Source organism: Oryzias melastigma, linkage group LG20, assembly GCF_002922805.2.
Source record: "Oryzias melastigma strain HK-1 linkage group LG20, ASM292280v2, whole genome shotgun sequence".
Classification (NCBI taxonomy): Eukaryota; Metazoa; Chordata; class Actinopteri; order Beloniformes; family Adrianichthyidae; genus Oryzias; species Oryzias melastigma.
In genome coordinates this window covers 15,424,066-15,438,867 of record NC_050531.1, presented here as the reverse complement: position 1 = coordinate 15,438,867, position 14,802 = coordinate 15,424,066, and the positions used below count along the sequence as shown (strand labels likewise).

General features: G+C 38.6%; 1 protein-coding gene across 4 annotated transcripts in view; it reads left to right on the top strand.

The window, feature by feature from the left end:
- Positions 1–14,802, top strand: part of ntng1a (netrin g1a) — a 156,233-nt gene that overhangs the window by 138,936 nt on the left and 2,495 nt on the right. Inside the window, exon 6 of one of the 4 annotated variants that reach the window (XM_036217410.1) lies at positions 1,928–2,095. The exons of the other annotated variants lie outside the window; for them this stretch is intronic. Coding sequence (XP_036073303.1) covers positions 1,928–2,095 — 168 coding nt within the window. The remainder of the gene's footprint in view (positions 1–1,927; positions 2,096–14,802) is intronic. 4 annotated transcript variants of the gene reach the window in all.

Here is a 14,802-nt window from a genome sequence, read left to right as displayed (position 1 = left end):
ATCTCACATGTTATATTTGATTGCAATATCATGTTTTTTTAATTTATTTGTTTTGTTTTTCTTCTTTTAATTTGTCCAGTCGCACCACAATTAGCATTCTCCACTGCCCCCTCTGTCTACGTTGCAAACAGCAAGCGAGGTAGGAGCTCCGAAATTCTTCTATTACTCCCCAGACGCCACCCGAGTCTCCCTCTATAAACTATTGTTTTTGTTTACCTGTAATCCCCCTCACATACTCACACACACACACACCTAACCTCTGCAACCCTTACGGCACTGAGGCACCCTCTATCTCTATCCTCAGCTCAGCTCTGATGTCTTTCACTGCAGAGGGCACATTAAAGTCCCACTCTTCAATAGGATCATTTCCAAACCCCGTAAACGGCCCGTGGAATCATTTCTGTTTCTCCTGCAAACAAAGTGGTTGTTTTGGCTACGACTATTTTTGGGGAACAATGTTCCTGAGACATTTTTATTCCCCACGCGTGCATGATTTATGGCCCTAGCCTATTTGTGGAAAGAAGCGATGTATTTGTCTTAGGAGAGCACGCGTTTGTTCTAGTGTGGCTTTGGCGGGACGTGCCGATGCAGGTGGAAGGCAGAGTGGAGTGGACGTTTCGCGTCCGTTCTTTCCCATCCTTGTCAGGTTGATCGTGGATGAACAGAGAGAGCTGACCTCAATAGAGGGTTCTTAACAACAGCAGTCCCTGGGACAAAAGCCGCATCTGGTAACCGCCCTATTCTGGATCCTTGAGTGTGCTGTCACTCGGCTTGGCTGCCAACGGGGCTTAAGGGTCACATCTGTCTCCGCTGTGACACATGGTGTCAGTGGTCACTATGTGTGGCAACTCATATAGTGACCGCCGAGCTGCGGCTACCCGGTGTCCTGATCTCTCTGCCTTTGGGCAGCACCGCCGTTGAGCATCATAGGCTGCAGCAGGTGCTGCATTACAGCTCCACTTTCTCGTTTCTAATTAGGTTTGGCACATCGCTACAGAAAATGTTAGATTGTCAAGATGTTGATTGTATGTGTTTATTTAGGTATAAACCTTAAATCAAAGTACCTCCATCATCAGGTTGCTGTAAGGCCCATTTCATTCTTGCTCCTTTTGTGTTGCTCTGAAGGCTCGTTTCCACTGAGCGGTATGGTCCGGTCCAGTCCAATATTTTGAGAGTTTCTATTCTAAAACAGACTCTTTTAGCCTGACTTTTTGTTGTAGGTTTATAAAAAAAATTGAACTGCTCAGTTAGAGCAGAGCTACTCTTGAAACCTATTTTATTTGGTTTTGTTGGTTGACGGTTTGTTGGTTATTACGACAAAAGACAGCATCAAGAAAGCGTCTGTCGTTTGTAATCTTCTCGTAAACATTAAATACTTTGCATGCGAAGTACCAAAGGCCAAGCAGAAATGCTGGATAACCTGCATTGTCATGCCGTACTCAAACTACAATGATAGAAATCTATTTCATTGGTCCGTGACAGTCATACTTGGAATGGAAACGCTCATCTGAATTGCCTGGACCATTCCGAACCATACCACTCAGTGGAAACGAGGCTATAGTGTGATCTTGTTTACGTGCCATTGATTCTGAGCCTTTCTTGCTTCGTGTTGTGATGTGTTTAAAGTGTCGCTCTAAATCCTACTAACAACGCGCTCCTTTTTTTTTTTTTTGTGATGTCTGTATCTAACTCGGACTGTGCCTTTTGTCAGACTAATCATGACCGACCCTACTAGCATTTCCTCAATCATGCAGCATTGCCATTCTTAAAACCTCGCATGCCATAACGCCTCACTCAAACTTTTGGTAACCCCTCGCTGTGACATTTGCAACACTGACATCACTCCTGCGCCTCCTCCTCCTCCTTCTTCTTCCTTCTTCCTTTCTCCTCCTGGCTCCTCCATTCACATTTCCTCTCTCTTTGCAAGACTGCGAGTGCTTCGGCCATTCCAACCGATGCAGCTACATCGAGGTGCTAAACACCGTCATTTGCGTGAGCTGTAAGCACAACACTAGAGGCCAGCACTGCCATCTTTGCAAGATGGGCTACTACCGCAATGTCTCAGCAGAACTGGACGATGAAAATGTGTGCATAGGTTAGTCCCCCCCACTTCACTGCCACCTCCCTGTCACTTTTTCCTCACCGCACCCTTGTCCTTTTGAGGAATGTCATGTTTTGCACCCACATTTTCCATACACTGTCCTTTCTAGATGTTTCTGAGTGTCTTTTTCTGTGTCTCAGGCAGCTGTGGGAATACTTCCCCTGAAACACATTTAAATACTAAAAAACAAAATGCTAGCTTTGTTTTATGCTAGCAAAAGCTAAATAAAAAAATATGATAGGCTTTTTTTTCTTCCTTCTAGCTATTTATATGACCACCATCTAGCTAGCGTCTTCAAGTAAACTGAACGCTTGAATAGTTAGTGAATGAGTGGTGTTGAAATGACCCAACTGCAAAACAGTCTGGAGTGAGTTGATTAAGCTAAGCTAAACAACACCGCTAACAACAAATTTGAAATAAATAAAATAAAAAATAATCTGAGAACAATAAATCTGGATAAGGTGTAGATAAATACCAGGAAATTTCAGAGAAGTGAACAAATTAAAGCCTAAAAATAAAGGTACAACAATAAAGAATAATTTAGGCTAATCAAAAAAATAAAAATAGTCTATACAAGTACATTTACAGAAAACACAAAAATTGTGCCTGAATTTCTTCACTACTCTCTACATAGTGTGTTCGCCATTTTGTAGAGCTGTCCAAATCAACAATTCAAAACTCAAGTACCCTAGAAATTTCCCAGAAGTCTCTGTGAAACCACAATGCATTGTGTCTGAACGACTTTTTTTTTCGTCATTTGAACACAATGGATCGTCTTTGCAAAATGCTTGTATTTATTTGGTTTTTACTTCGTGAAATTGGTGATGTCATATTTGTTGTTTAAAAGAAATGTTGGTGTCCAAATTGCTCTTAAAATCCAGGGCACTATATAGTCCCACACTATACAGTTTTTCTAACATAGCTAGAAATTATACCCAACCACCCAGAATGCATTGGTTTGTTGGTTTTGACCTCATGCGTTTTATTACAGATGAAAACTGCTGTGGTTTGATAAAAGCTACTGTTAGCTAACTTTGTCTTTTTTTTTCTTTCTTTTTTTAAACTGTTTGTTTCTTGAATTAATATTAACACTGTAGCCTTAAAAATATATAAATGATTTAGAGTTAACCAACAGATCTGACATTTTTAGCTAAGCTATTATGCTCATTTTTAAGCGAGCTAGCTCTGCAGAGATTTAATTATTTTGGCTAATTTTTGACCAAACAGCATTTGCACTTTTTCATATTTAATATTAATCAGCTGATTTTGTAACCTAATTCATTTTTTTTTTATTTTGTGTTTTTTTTTTAAATAAACAAGTAAAAATGTTGCTTTCTTGGTGGAAAAATGTTTACATCTGTGAACATTTACATATTAAGAATAAACGTCTAATTCAAGCACCATGCATTTTACATGAACAGGTAGGAACTTTTATAAAAAAAAAGGAAAAATATTTCTGACATCCTTTGGAACTCTTGACATATTAGTAGAAAAGGAAATTTCAAAAATTCAAAATTTGATAAAATAAAACATAAGCTAACTTAAATTGCTTTATTAAAATTGATTAAAGTTTTTACTAGCATAAAATATTAAGCTATTAAAGAAAGTATTGAACAAGAATAACTGTAAAATCTAATAAAGCACATTTAAAAGTACCATGAGTTCTATTTCAATGCGAAGCTGCTATATTTATCTGTTTGTGTTGTTTTGTTCTCGACTCTTCATAAACAGCATCATCTGGGTTTGTCTTTTATTATTATTATTCCAGCTACAGCTCCCAGAGAAACAGCTGGCTATTGAAATCTTTAGCTACTATATGTGGTGTGAACTCACAGCTCTCAGTGTCAGCCACATTTGTGAGTCCAGAGGGGCAAATCTGACAGGCAACAAGGCTTCTGAGAGAAATGTTTCAGGGAAGTCACACCGCCACTGAGAGGTGCCAGGCAAGTGCATATGTCATATACATGAAGGGGCCTCAGGAGCAGCAGCTGAAACGCGTCACTTAGCATTAGGAGCCACAGAGGCATTACTAGGCTGACCTCACCCCCCCACTCCACCCCTCCAGTTTGTCCACATGCCATCACCTCTTCCCTCTCGCCTGACCCCTGGATGTCGCCGGGGTGCAGCCGCAGCCACACAAAGGTGCAATCTGTTGGTCAGGAGCTGTCAGATCAGGAGTCATTTTGGCTCCGGCGGCTGGAGAGCTGGTAGGTCAATTAGGTGTAGAACACCAGCGTGGTAATATTCTTCATGATAAAATATGCAAATAAATAAAAATTAAAAGAAGGCTCATTTCAATGTGCTTTTCTCTCATTTCTTTATGTGTCTGACCTTTTTTTTCCACAGCTTGTGTCTTTTTCTCTGTCCATCATGTCTGTGTGATTGATTTGACGAGAGCATGTTCATCTGAAATCACCCCCACAGATATTGCTTTGCATATTTGCTCATTGCACGATGGGATGTTGTACAACAGCAGATCTGTTAAATATCTATAAGTTCATGGATCTACAACCATTCTCATTCTCCCCCCCACCACTCCACACTCATTTCTTTGAGCCTTTTAGGTCAATTATTCCATCAAGTAGGTCTAATCATGAAGCAGTTTGAGCTCAAGGACTCGAGCTGTCAGAGTTAACCCACAATGCGGCGGGAAGTCGAAGCACAACCCTGTTCTCCAGCCTGTGTTTGTGTGTGTCTTGTTTTTCCAGAGTGTAATTGTAATCCCTTTGGCTCAGTCAGAGATCACTGTAATGGCACAGGATTTTGTATATGTAAGGAGGGCACTACAGGGCCCAAGTGTCAGGAGTGTCTACCCGGCTATTTGTGGGACAATGGCTGCAAATGTAAGTAGAACCGTTCCCGTGCAGCTGTTCCCCTCCCCAAAACCCCCTCTACCCTCAGCTCTGTCTTCCTCCGCTGTGTTCTTGTCGCAGAGCTTTCGCTTGTGCCCTCCCCCAGCCTTTAACGAGCGCAGGTTCTTTAACCGACCCTAAACGCAGCGCACTGCCCTTCCCCTGCCTGAGTTCCAAACCCGCATTCCCTCCCCCCCACCTGCTGCTTTGCGCCGTCACGCCGCCAGGCGGACCGCAAACGGAGAAGAAGCAACGGCATGGCGGGATGCATGCCGCTCGCTCGCTAACTCAATTATCCAGGCGTGTCACAGCCCAGCAACACAACAGCTGAGTCAATATTGACGGCTCGACAAGCTGCCTGTGACCGTCGGCGCCAGCACACAACAGGCCCTCAGCGTCCAACACCAACAATGTTAACGGAGAATGCTGGCTGGTGGTCGTTCAGTCCAACTCATTCTGAGCTTTTTTCAGCTAAAGATAAACTTAGGTCGTGTCCGAATTCCCTCACTACTCCCTCGCTGTTCGCTAACTTTTCAAGGTTTCTGAATCTACAATTTGAAAGTCCGGTGCACAAGTCTCTGCGATAAACCAGTGTGCACGGATGCCATTGACTGTAGACTCAGTGGACATATCAAGGTGTTGACGCCACGTCTTACCTCTGGCCTTCGCAAAACCAGGCTATAGCCTTCTACGTCATTTTCTGATAGTTTGCCCATTTTGAAGCCCATCAATAGTGATTGATCTGAGTTGATCTGATTGATGTTTTTAGAGGAACTTGTCGCCAATCATGAGTGAGCTAGTTCAAGCTTCACAGAATCTGAATCAAATGTTCCAGGATACTACCTATGTGGAACACGTGAGGGGAGGGGTTGATATGTCCAGTGATTCTACAGTCAATGATTGATGCTCACAACATTGTCAAATATAGACCACAATGCATTGTGTTTGAACGATTTGAACAAAATGTACTCAAAATATTTGCTGTAAATCATCCATCATCAGAACAAATTGCACATAAACAGGATTCATAAATAGTTTGTATTACTTCTGCAAATGCGTGACATCATCTTTGCCATTTAACCCTTTAACAGCCAAGATCTCACCAGCGACAGCGAAGTAACGTACCTGAATTGATCGACTATTTAGGCCAGGGATGTCAAACATGTGACCAGCCAGATGGTTCAATACGACCCAGTCATCAAGAGAAAGAAATATAAGGACGATGAAAAAAAGCAAGTTTCTAGCCCATTCCTGTGGAGAGTTATAGTTCTTTAAAGAAATGACTGCAATGCCCAATTCTACCACAAGGGGAAGAGATCAAGAAATAAACAGCATTTCCCTGCCAGCCTCACTGCTGTTAAGTTGATATAAAAATGATCAGGTGTGACACCACAATTACCAAAATGTCACTGTCAAAAAGATAACAAAATAGCTCTAATAAGATTAATAATAATAATAATAAGTAATTAGGGTTTCTCCACCCAGATAAGCTGGTTGGATTTTAGCGTAAAGCTGAATCCTTTTAAATTACATTCATTACATGAATAGTCGAAAAGTTATTCTTAAAAAAAAAAAAGTAGCATGTGTCAGAATTGCGTTATAGTTCAGAGCACTGGAAAGTCCCACACTTTACAGTCTTTTAGAGGCCAGGAAGTAATGAAGGAATTCAGACAAAGTCTTAGATTTATCCACATTCTACCATTTTTAACATAAAATGATTTGAATATCTAAAAAAAAAAATCTTATTGGAGCTTTTTAACCAAGAAGCTTCATGATTATGATCAGGCTTTGGGCACCAAACTTATTTATCCGCGACATACGATGGTGGTTTTTCAGAATGATTTCTAACGGGGCTTCCATATTTTATTCCAGTGAAGAGAATGTTCCTCTTTCTAATAAATATTAATCCCAGAACTTGAAATATAGATCTAATAAAGAGTCACTTAATGCTGTTTGTCAGATGGAAACTCAAAGAGAAAGAGTTGTTTCATGCAAACAGGCTGCAGCTTTGTCGTCTAAAAAAAAACCAACTGGGTTAATAAGTTTTTAAATTCGTAAAATGTAAACAGCAATTATAGATGAATACTTAATGAATATATGTGTGGAACTATTAAAACAGTCCAATTTAAAAGGTGAATTCATGTTGTTTTTCCCATCTCTTCATTTTAAAATAGACTTAAGAGTTTTTTTTAAGCAGAAATAAGCTAAACTGATCATAATGCTTGTTTCTTGTGTTTTTATGATTTAAAATGCGATGTAAAAAGTGCGACAAGTTTCTTTGTCACAGCTCCTGACACAGATGGATCGTCATTAAAATTCACTGTTTTTTTGACTGCGGCGTCTCGTCGGCGCTAATGTATTCAGCGCGCGGAGCATCGACAAACGCTGTCAACATACACATCTGTTTTTACTGTACACAAAAAGACGCGTGAAGGGCACGGCTCAAATCCCACGTCCTCTAAAGAGAAAATGCAGCCACAGACTCTGAAGCGTATGCTTGGCAGCTTGAGGACAGGAAATCAATTTGCACATAATAATAGAGAAAAAAAAAAGCAAGAACAAGTTGAACAGAGAAAAAACTCCTATTTTGCAACAAAAGACAAAAAAAGGCTTGTAAAACGTTAAAAAATTAAGAAGATGAAAATAGTTATTGTTACTGATTTCATTTGCCAGTCTGAAACACCCAACGATTCTTTTAGCGACGCACACATCCACACCCAATCCCTCACTGAAATATTCACAATCTATGAATATTTAAATATTTTTCATATCAAGAGTTTAACTTCTGGACCCAATACGTCTCCTTCATGACTGAGCAAACTGTGAAGGTGCACAGGGCTCCGAGAAACCTTCAGCATGTCAACCAGAAACTGTCTGGAGTGAAACTCTGCAGAATGCGTCTACCATCCAAATGTATGAATCGATTCAGACTGTAGGTTAGAGACAAAAAGACCAGAAACACACTGTGTGATGCAAATATACAAGAAAAGTGGAATTCAATGTTCTTTTTTTATTAGATAGAAACAGTTGACTGACAAAATCCACAAAAATGTAGGTATTTTCTGCACCATCAATGAACGGTCTATTTTCAAACTTTTGTCATAAATAAAGCACACCAGACTATAAGGGAGACTAAAGAGTTAGAGATAAATCTATAAAACAGACCGTATCAGTTGAATTCACATAACTTTTTTCTTATATGCTACACGTTTGCTATGTTAGAAGCGCTAGCCGTATTAGCATTTACCTTTAACTCCCAATCTAGTTTGCAACATGTCAGAAACAGACCGATACTTAAAAAAAAACGCTAAAACAAACGTTACATTGAGTTTGCTAACTCCATAACCTTGTTAGTAACACAAAAAACCAAACAGTCTGACGCCGCTACTTGTTAGCCGCATTAATGTTTCTACAACAACATCCAATCGTGTTTGCAACTTGTAAAAGAAGCATACTGATATCGCCAAAGGAAACGTTACTGTGACTATACTAACTCCCAATGTTTTTTAGTGATACGTAAAACAAAGTCACTGTCTGACAATGCTACAAGTTAGCCACATTAGCGTTTTTACAATAACACCCGACCTCGCTTGCAAAAAAAAAACAGACTGATATTTTGACAGAGCCCCGTCAAAATCACTTCAATCAGTTCAACTTATTTTGTTTTTAACCACCAAACAGAAATATGGAGAAAAATATTACAGAATAAAAACATATACATATACACATTTACAAACATTTCAAGAATTTTTTTATGACGGTTTTTACAAGTGACTAACAGATTACTCAGAAATACAATAATTTTCAGTAATGTCTCACACTGAGGATTCTGTTGGGCCACATTTGGAAAAAAAAAAAAAAAAGCTTTGTTAAATGGATAAAGATGCAGATTTTTTTTTTGCTAAACTGGACCTATGAGCATTGAACATGAGAATATAGTAAACACGGAAACAATATAATAAAAAAGGACTCAGGAGGGTCTTTGTAATAACAGTGTTTAATCTGGGATTACCGGTAGTAGACGTCTAACTAACCCTGATTAGCAAGTGATGAGTTTGTTGCTATTTAAAGGGTCAGTTTATTATAAATATCGACATAATACAAAGTCTATTGTATGCGTATTATTATCACCATAGTGACAATCAAGAAATCAAGCAAAATAGGATATAAAAGTATGAATTAATCTGTCATTTTTAAGTTATTTGAAATCATTTTTGCTTAATTACAAGTTTATATCAAAGACAAAATCAAGATAAATAATAATTTGCTCATTATTAGATAATACCTCATTAAAAGAAAAACAAGTTTCATCAGCATAAAAATGGTTCTGTAAGGTTTGTTAATTATTGACCCTTTACAAAGAAATGCTAAATAATGTGAGGAATTGAGCCCTGTGGTATCACGATAATAGGTCAAAAGATAAAGTTATGTTTGAGTTGTCGTTTATACATTTGTGTGTGTGTTCATAAGAAAAAAATAATAACACTTGTGCGCGTTTATGCACTATTATGAGGACCTGAATGTTTTTTTTTTTTTAAATCTGCAAAACTTTTTAATTTCTGTAAAAAACCTTTTCACAACTATTTGATTTGAGGGAAATAAAGGACAAAATGGTTCTCATTCTCAACCTCATCATTTCACAACAGCAACAAAAATAACAAAAGGGATCTAACTCCAGAATCCATTTAGGGCAAACGGCAATCCAGTAATCCTGCAATATTCACCATGAAACAGCTTTGGCTACTCACATTAAAAAAAAATCAAAAACTTTCCAGAAAATTCTAACTTTGGTGACTTAGGTCATTTATTCCTCCTGACCTGTGCAAACCTTCATTGTTCTTAACCTGCAGGGTTTCAATAAACCGAGTCTTCAGGAGTGTTTGCATTGTCTCTGTTGGCTGCACAAAGTTTGTGCGACAGCAAACACTTGAAGTCGTACTTTCTTAAGCTCCAAGTCATTATTCAAGCACAAACCCTCTGCCTTGACCTTCCCTCCTGCACAATTTATGCTCATGACCGCGGCCTAATCTGCATGCAGACGGAAAAATGCAATTAAAACTTAAATCTCTCTCCAAACACCAGTCTCCCACACAGGCACACCTAGCTCATCGGCCCTCCTCTCTAAATATTATCATTCATATCAAAAGCAAACGCAACAAATCTTGTCATTTACTCCCAGTGCCAGCTCTGTTTACACGCGGTAATGCAGGAGACTTGATGTTAGGGGAGGGTGACGGCAGAAGAAGGTGCAGGGCACCTGAAGGAATTTCTACGAGAAACTTTTCAGGCTGCACCAGCGTAAATCCTACCCGCCTTACATCACTGCCACAGCTTGTTACTGAGGCTTGTTTTTAAATAATCAATACCTGTGTTTTATGCTGGGCTTTAAGCTCTGCTTAATTGGCAGCCGATGGAGCCATGTGCCTGCGGGGATGGCTATTCAACTTCTAAAAATCAGCTCAACTTGTTAGTCCTCAATTCATTTTTAATGGGACGGCTCTTTAAAAAAAAAAAAATAAAATAAAATGAAATATATTCCCTAGCATATACAGTAAAAACACATTAACAAGCCTGAGTTAGGAGGAATGTTGGTATTGACCTTCCTTTCAATTTACCATATTTTCTGCACTATAAGGAAAACCTAAAAGCCTTAATATAAAAAAGAAAAACAAAAGTACGCCTTATAATCTGGAGTTTCTTCAGTACAATCAGATTAATGTTGAAGTGATTTAGAGAAGGACAAAATGTATTATTGGATGTTATTGGGAATACGCTAACATGACCAACATGTAGCATTTTTCATGTGTTACTAACAAAGGTTGAGAGTGTTTGTCCGTATTCAATGAAGTTGGGATAAACAGATATTGTAGATTCGCTATTGCAGCTAATTTGGCAAACATGCCAGTAATAAATACCTGCAGAGCCGGAGACCCAACAACGCTCACAGGACCGCATTCTCAGGACCGCGTTCTCAGGACCCAGGCTTTTTTTAACACAGCGCCCCTACTGGCTGGAGGACTAACAACGTTCTCAGGACGATTTCAGGACTTGTTTTTTGAGACAGCGCCTCCTTGCTGCTGGGTGCCGTTTATTTTATTTTTTTGTTTGTTTGTTTTAATAAATGTTACTAATGGTGAGAATTGGATAAAAGCTAAGCTAAGCTTCATATAGACATCAATGTTTATGCTTCTGCAAAAAACTGAAATTTATTGGTTTAGTTTTTATATTTTAAGATTTATCTGATAAATTACCTAGTTGTTTATGTTGTAACAGCGCTTCGATAATGTATTTACTCTTACTACTCACGTGTGCAATGTGCCTCGTAAAGTCTTCAGAAAGTAACAAAACAAACTCCAACCAGTTGGGGGGGCTGTGTTAAAAAAGCCTGGGTCCTGAGAATGCGGTCCTGAGAACGCGGTCCTGAGCATGCGGTCCTGAGAATGCGGTCCTGAAAACGCTGCTGGGTCTCCAGGCCTGCAGGTACACCCTTCTCAAACATGCAGCGTGTTGGACTGTGTTCTTTTGGCTACATTTTACTAACAAGGTGAGGAGTTAGCATAATCACAGGAACACTTGTTTTAGTGGTATTATTCATTTTTTCTATGGCTATGCCCGAATTCCCCCTTATACTTTTTATATAGTGTGTTCGCCTTTTTCTACTGCTGTCTTAATCTAATTTCAAAACTGGGTGCTCTAGAATTTCCCAGAAGTCTTTGCCAAAAACAAGCGTCTATGCTCACTACATTAGTGAATATAGACCACAATGCATTGCGGTTGAACAATTTTTGTGAAAAAATGTTTACATGTAATTTTTTTTAAACAAACCATCCACATTTTCATCATCAGAACACAGTGGAGACACAAACTATGTGTTACAAACATGGTTAGGAGATACAGGATTGTGAATTTGCTACTGTGGCTAATGTGGCTAACATCTAGCAGTGTCAGAGTGTTATATTTTTCATGTTGCTAACAACACTGTGAGTTATATAGATATAGTCACAGAACGTTTGTTTTAGTGATATCAGTCTGTTTTACATGTGGCAAACAAGGTTGGATGTTAGAGGTATTGCGAATACACTTACACTTCTAATGTGGCTAACATGTAGTGTTGTTAAACTGTATTTTTTGTGTTACAAACACGGTTAGAAGTTAGTGTAGGAACAGCAACTTTTTTTAGCAGTATTATTCTGTGTTTTTATTTGTAGCAAACAAGGTTGGAAGTCAGAGGTCTTGCGAGCGCGCCACAGCGGCTAACACTTCTATTGTGGCTAACATGTAGCAGTGTTGAATTGTGCTTTTCTGTGTTACAAAAAAGGTTCAGAGTTAGTGTAGCGACAGTAACGTTTGTTTTAGCAGTATCGATCTGTATTTTTACGTGTCGCAAAAATAAGGTATCGTGCGCTAAGGTGGCTAATGCTTCTAACACAGCTAACACGTAGCGTGTTACAAACAAGTTCTAGAGTTACTGTGAATGTATTTAATAAAGTCTGAATGACGAATATCTTTACCTATTTTGTCTTACAGGGCTTTATAATTTGTTGCGTCTAATAAATGACATCATTGTGCTAAAAATACAGTATTTGAAAGCCTCGTTTCCATTGAGCGGTCTGGTATATTTTCAGTGTTTCCATTGTAAAATTGACCAATTAAACAGTTGTAGGATGGTTGGGGCGGAGCCGCTGTAGCCAAATGTTGATTAACAGAAAGTGATGACATTATAAAGCACCAATATAGCGCTAAGCTAGCATTTCCGCTCTCTTCTTCTAGGCGGTATTCTTTGTAGCTGGCCGAAATCTTCTTTCAAACAACATTAAATTCCTGTTATGCACAATATACAAAAAGTAAAGCAAGAAAAAGATGCTGGATGACCTCTATTGTTGTTGCTTCTCTAGTCGTTGCACTAAAATGACACACTAGAGGTCTACATCATGCAGACAACTAATTTGTTCTTGGAGAAAATGTGTTGAAAGCTAAAGTGACCTGTAATTCATGACAAATTCAGCATAAAAGTCCATAATTGCCTAAATCAAAATAGAATTTTTGTTTTTGCTGCTTTTTTCTTAAATGTATCCAAAAATAAATCTGATTGGACAACTTTTTTGCCTTATTTAAAATAATTAAGTCTAAATGCATCTTGGTTAATGCATCCCTAAAGTGAATTCTTCACACGAGTTGCCTCTTTAAGTGAGCAGATCCTCCATTTTCACAGCTGACTGACCATTGATTTACAGTCTCATCATTGTTCTCCCAGCTCCCTTTTGACTGCTTTTACTTTGAAAGGGTGAGCACACATAACCTGCATTTCTGTGGAAGACAACAGAAACATGCGATAGCATCTCCTCTGGAGGTGAAAGATGAGTAAAATGAAAGGTCGTTGTTTAATTAAAGAAGCTGCTCATAAGATGGCTTTGTGGGTTTAAAAAAAATTAATAAAGCATTGAAAGGCTCTTCGCTGCTATTTTAGAAGATCACTTATAATCAATGCGAGGAGAATATGAAATTAAACCAAACTATGACTAAGCCTCATAGACAGCAAATGGACCTGTAAGATGAGTCAAAAGCTTCCCTATTTCTTATTTGCATTAAGTCAACTCAAGACAAACAAACAAACAAACAAACAAAAAGCCCTCTGAAATAGGAATAAAGCAGGTAATGTTTCTGAACAGGCCTCCCATCAAAGCTCTATTTGGCTCTTCCCCGGGAGGCGGCATGCATCCGAGCCTCCGCATTAAGAAGGAGGCCTTATATTTGTTTTTGTGATATTTCTGTCCCGTTGAGTCCGTCGAGTGCTCACCACGTTGTTTTCCTCTCCCATGAAGGACGGATACGGACAGAAGTGGGCCCCGTGTTTATCACTGTTTATTTGTCTGTGTGGGTTTATTAGTTTGTGCCGTGCTGCTTTGTTTGCCTCCAGCTTGCTTGACAGCTTGCCTCCGCTGGGAATAGAGTGGCCTCGGTGCCCCAGCTCTAAATATACACCGAATTTTCGCCTGATGTTGAGTTTGTGTAAGTCAGAGGTGTTCGGGGAAAAACAGTGCGGGTGCTGGAAGCCGGGAAGTTTTCCGTGTTAATGACTTAGCCGGTCCTTTAATGTGTTTGGTGTTCTGTCAGCTCGTCTCGGCTGTCTATGCTAATATGTTTATCTGCATGTCCTACTATGAAATGATAATATAACATTGTATGGAGGTTGCTTACAAGTGTATTTGATTTTTTATTTTTTGTTTTTGTTTTAGAAAGGAAAGTTAAAGATACCACGTGTTAAATTTAGTTTATTTGTAACCACCACTAGGAGGTGCTAAAGTTTTTATTTTTCTTTTTACTTTAATGATTTTTTTTTTCAATCTAAATTAGCTTGATAAGTAACAAAATCACTATTTCCTTAACAATATTTATAAATATCAGTCACTAAATGCGGACGTCTAAAGCGTAATAGCCTCCTGCTAATGGTGGTGCAACCAATTTAGCATCAATTTTAAATCCAAATGCTATCTTCCTTACAGTTTATAGCTCTCTTCCCACATTAACTTGCAGAATCAATGGTAATACAAAGATGAAATCAAATTGTAGTTCTTTGAACAGTCTGTTTAGTCTGTAAAAAAGTATTTTTTTTTAAATTAAGTAATTTCACTAAGTTGATGCTCTTTTTATGTTGTTGTAGCCTGTAGAAAATTGTTAAAGATAGAAAAATTCCAATTTACCATTGAAATTTTGGTTTATTAGTAATAAATGGAAAACTTTATTTGAACAGGAAGCAAAACATTTTACAAAATAGGAAACAAGATCACAAAACATGAAGGAAAACGTTTATTTAACAGAAGGTAAACATTTTACAGAACAGGAAGTTTG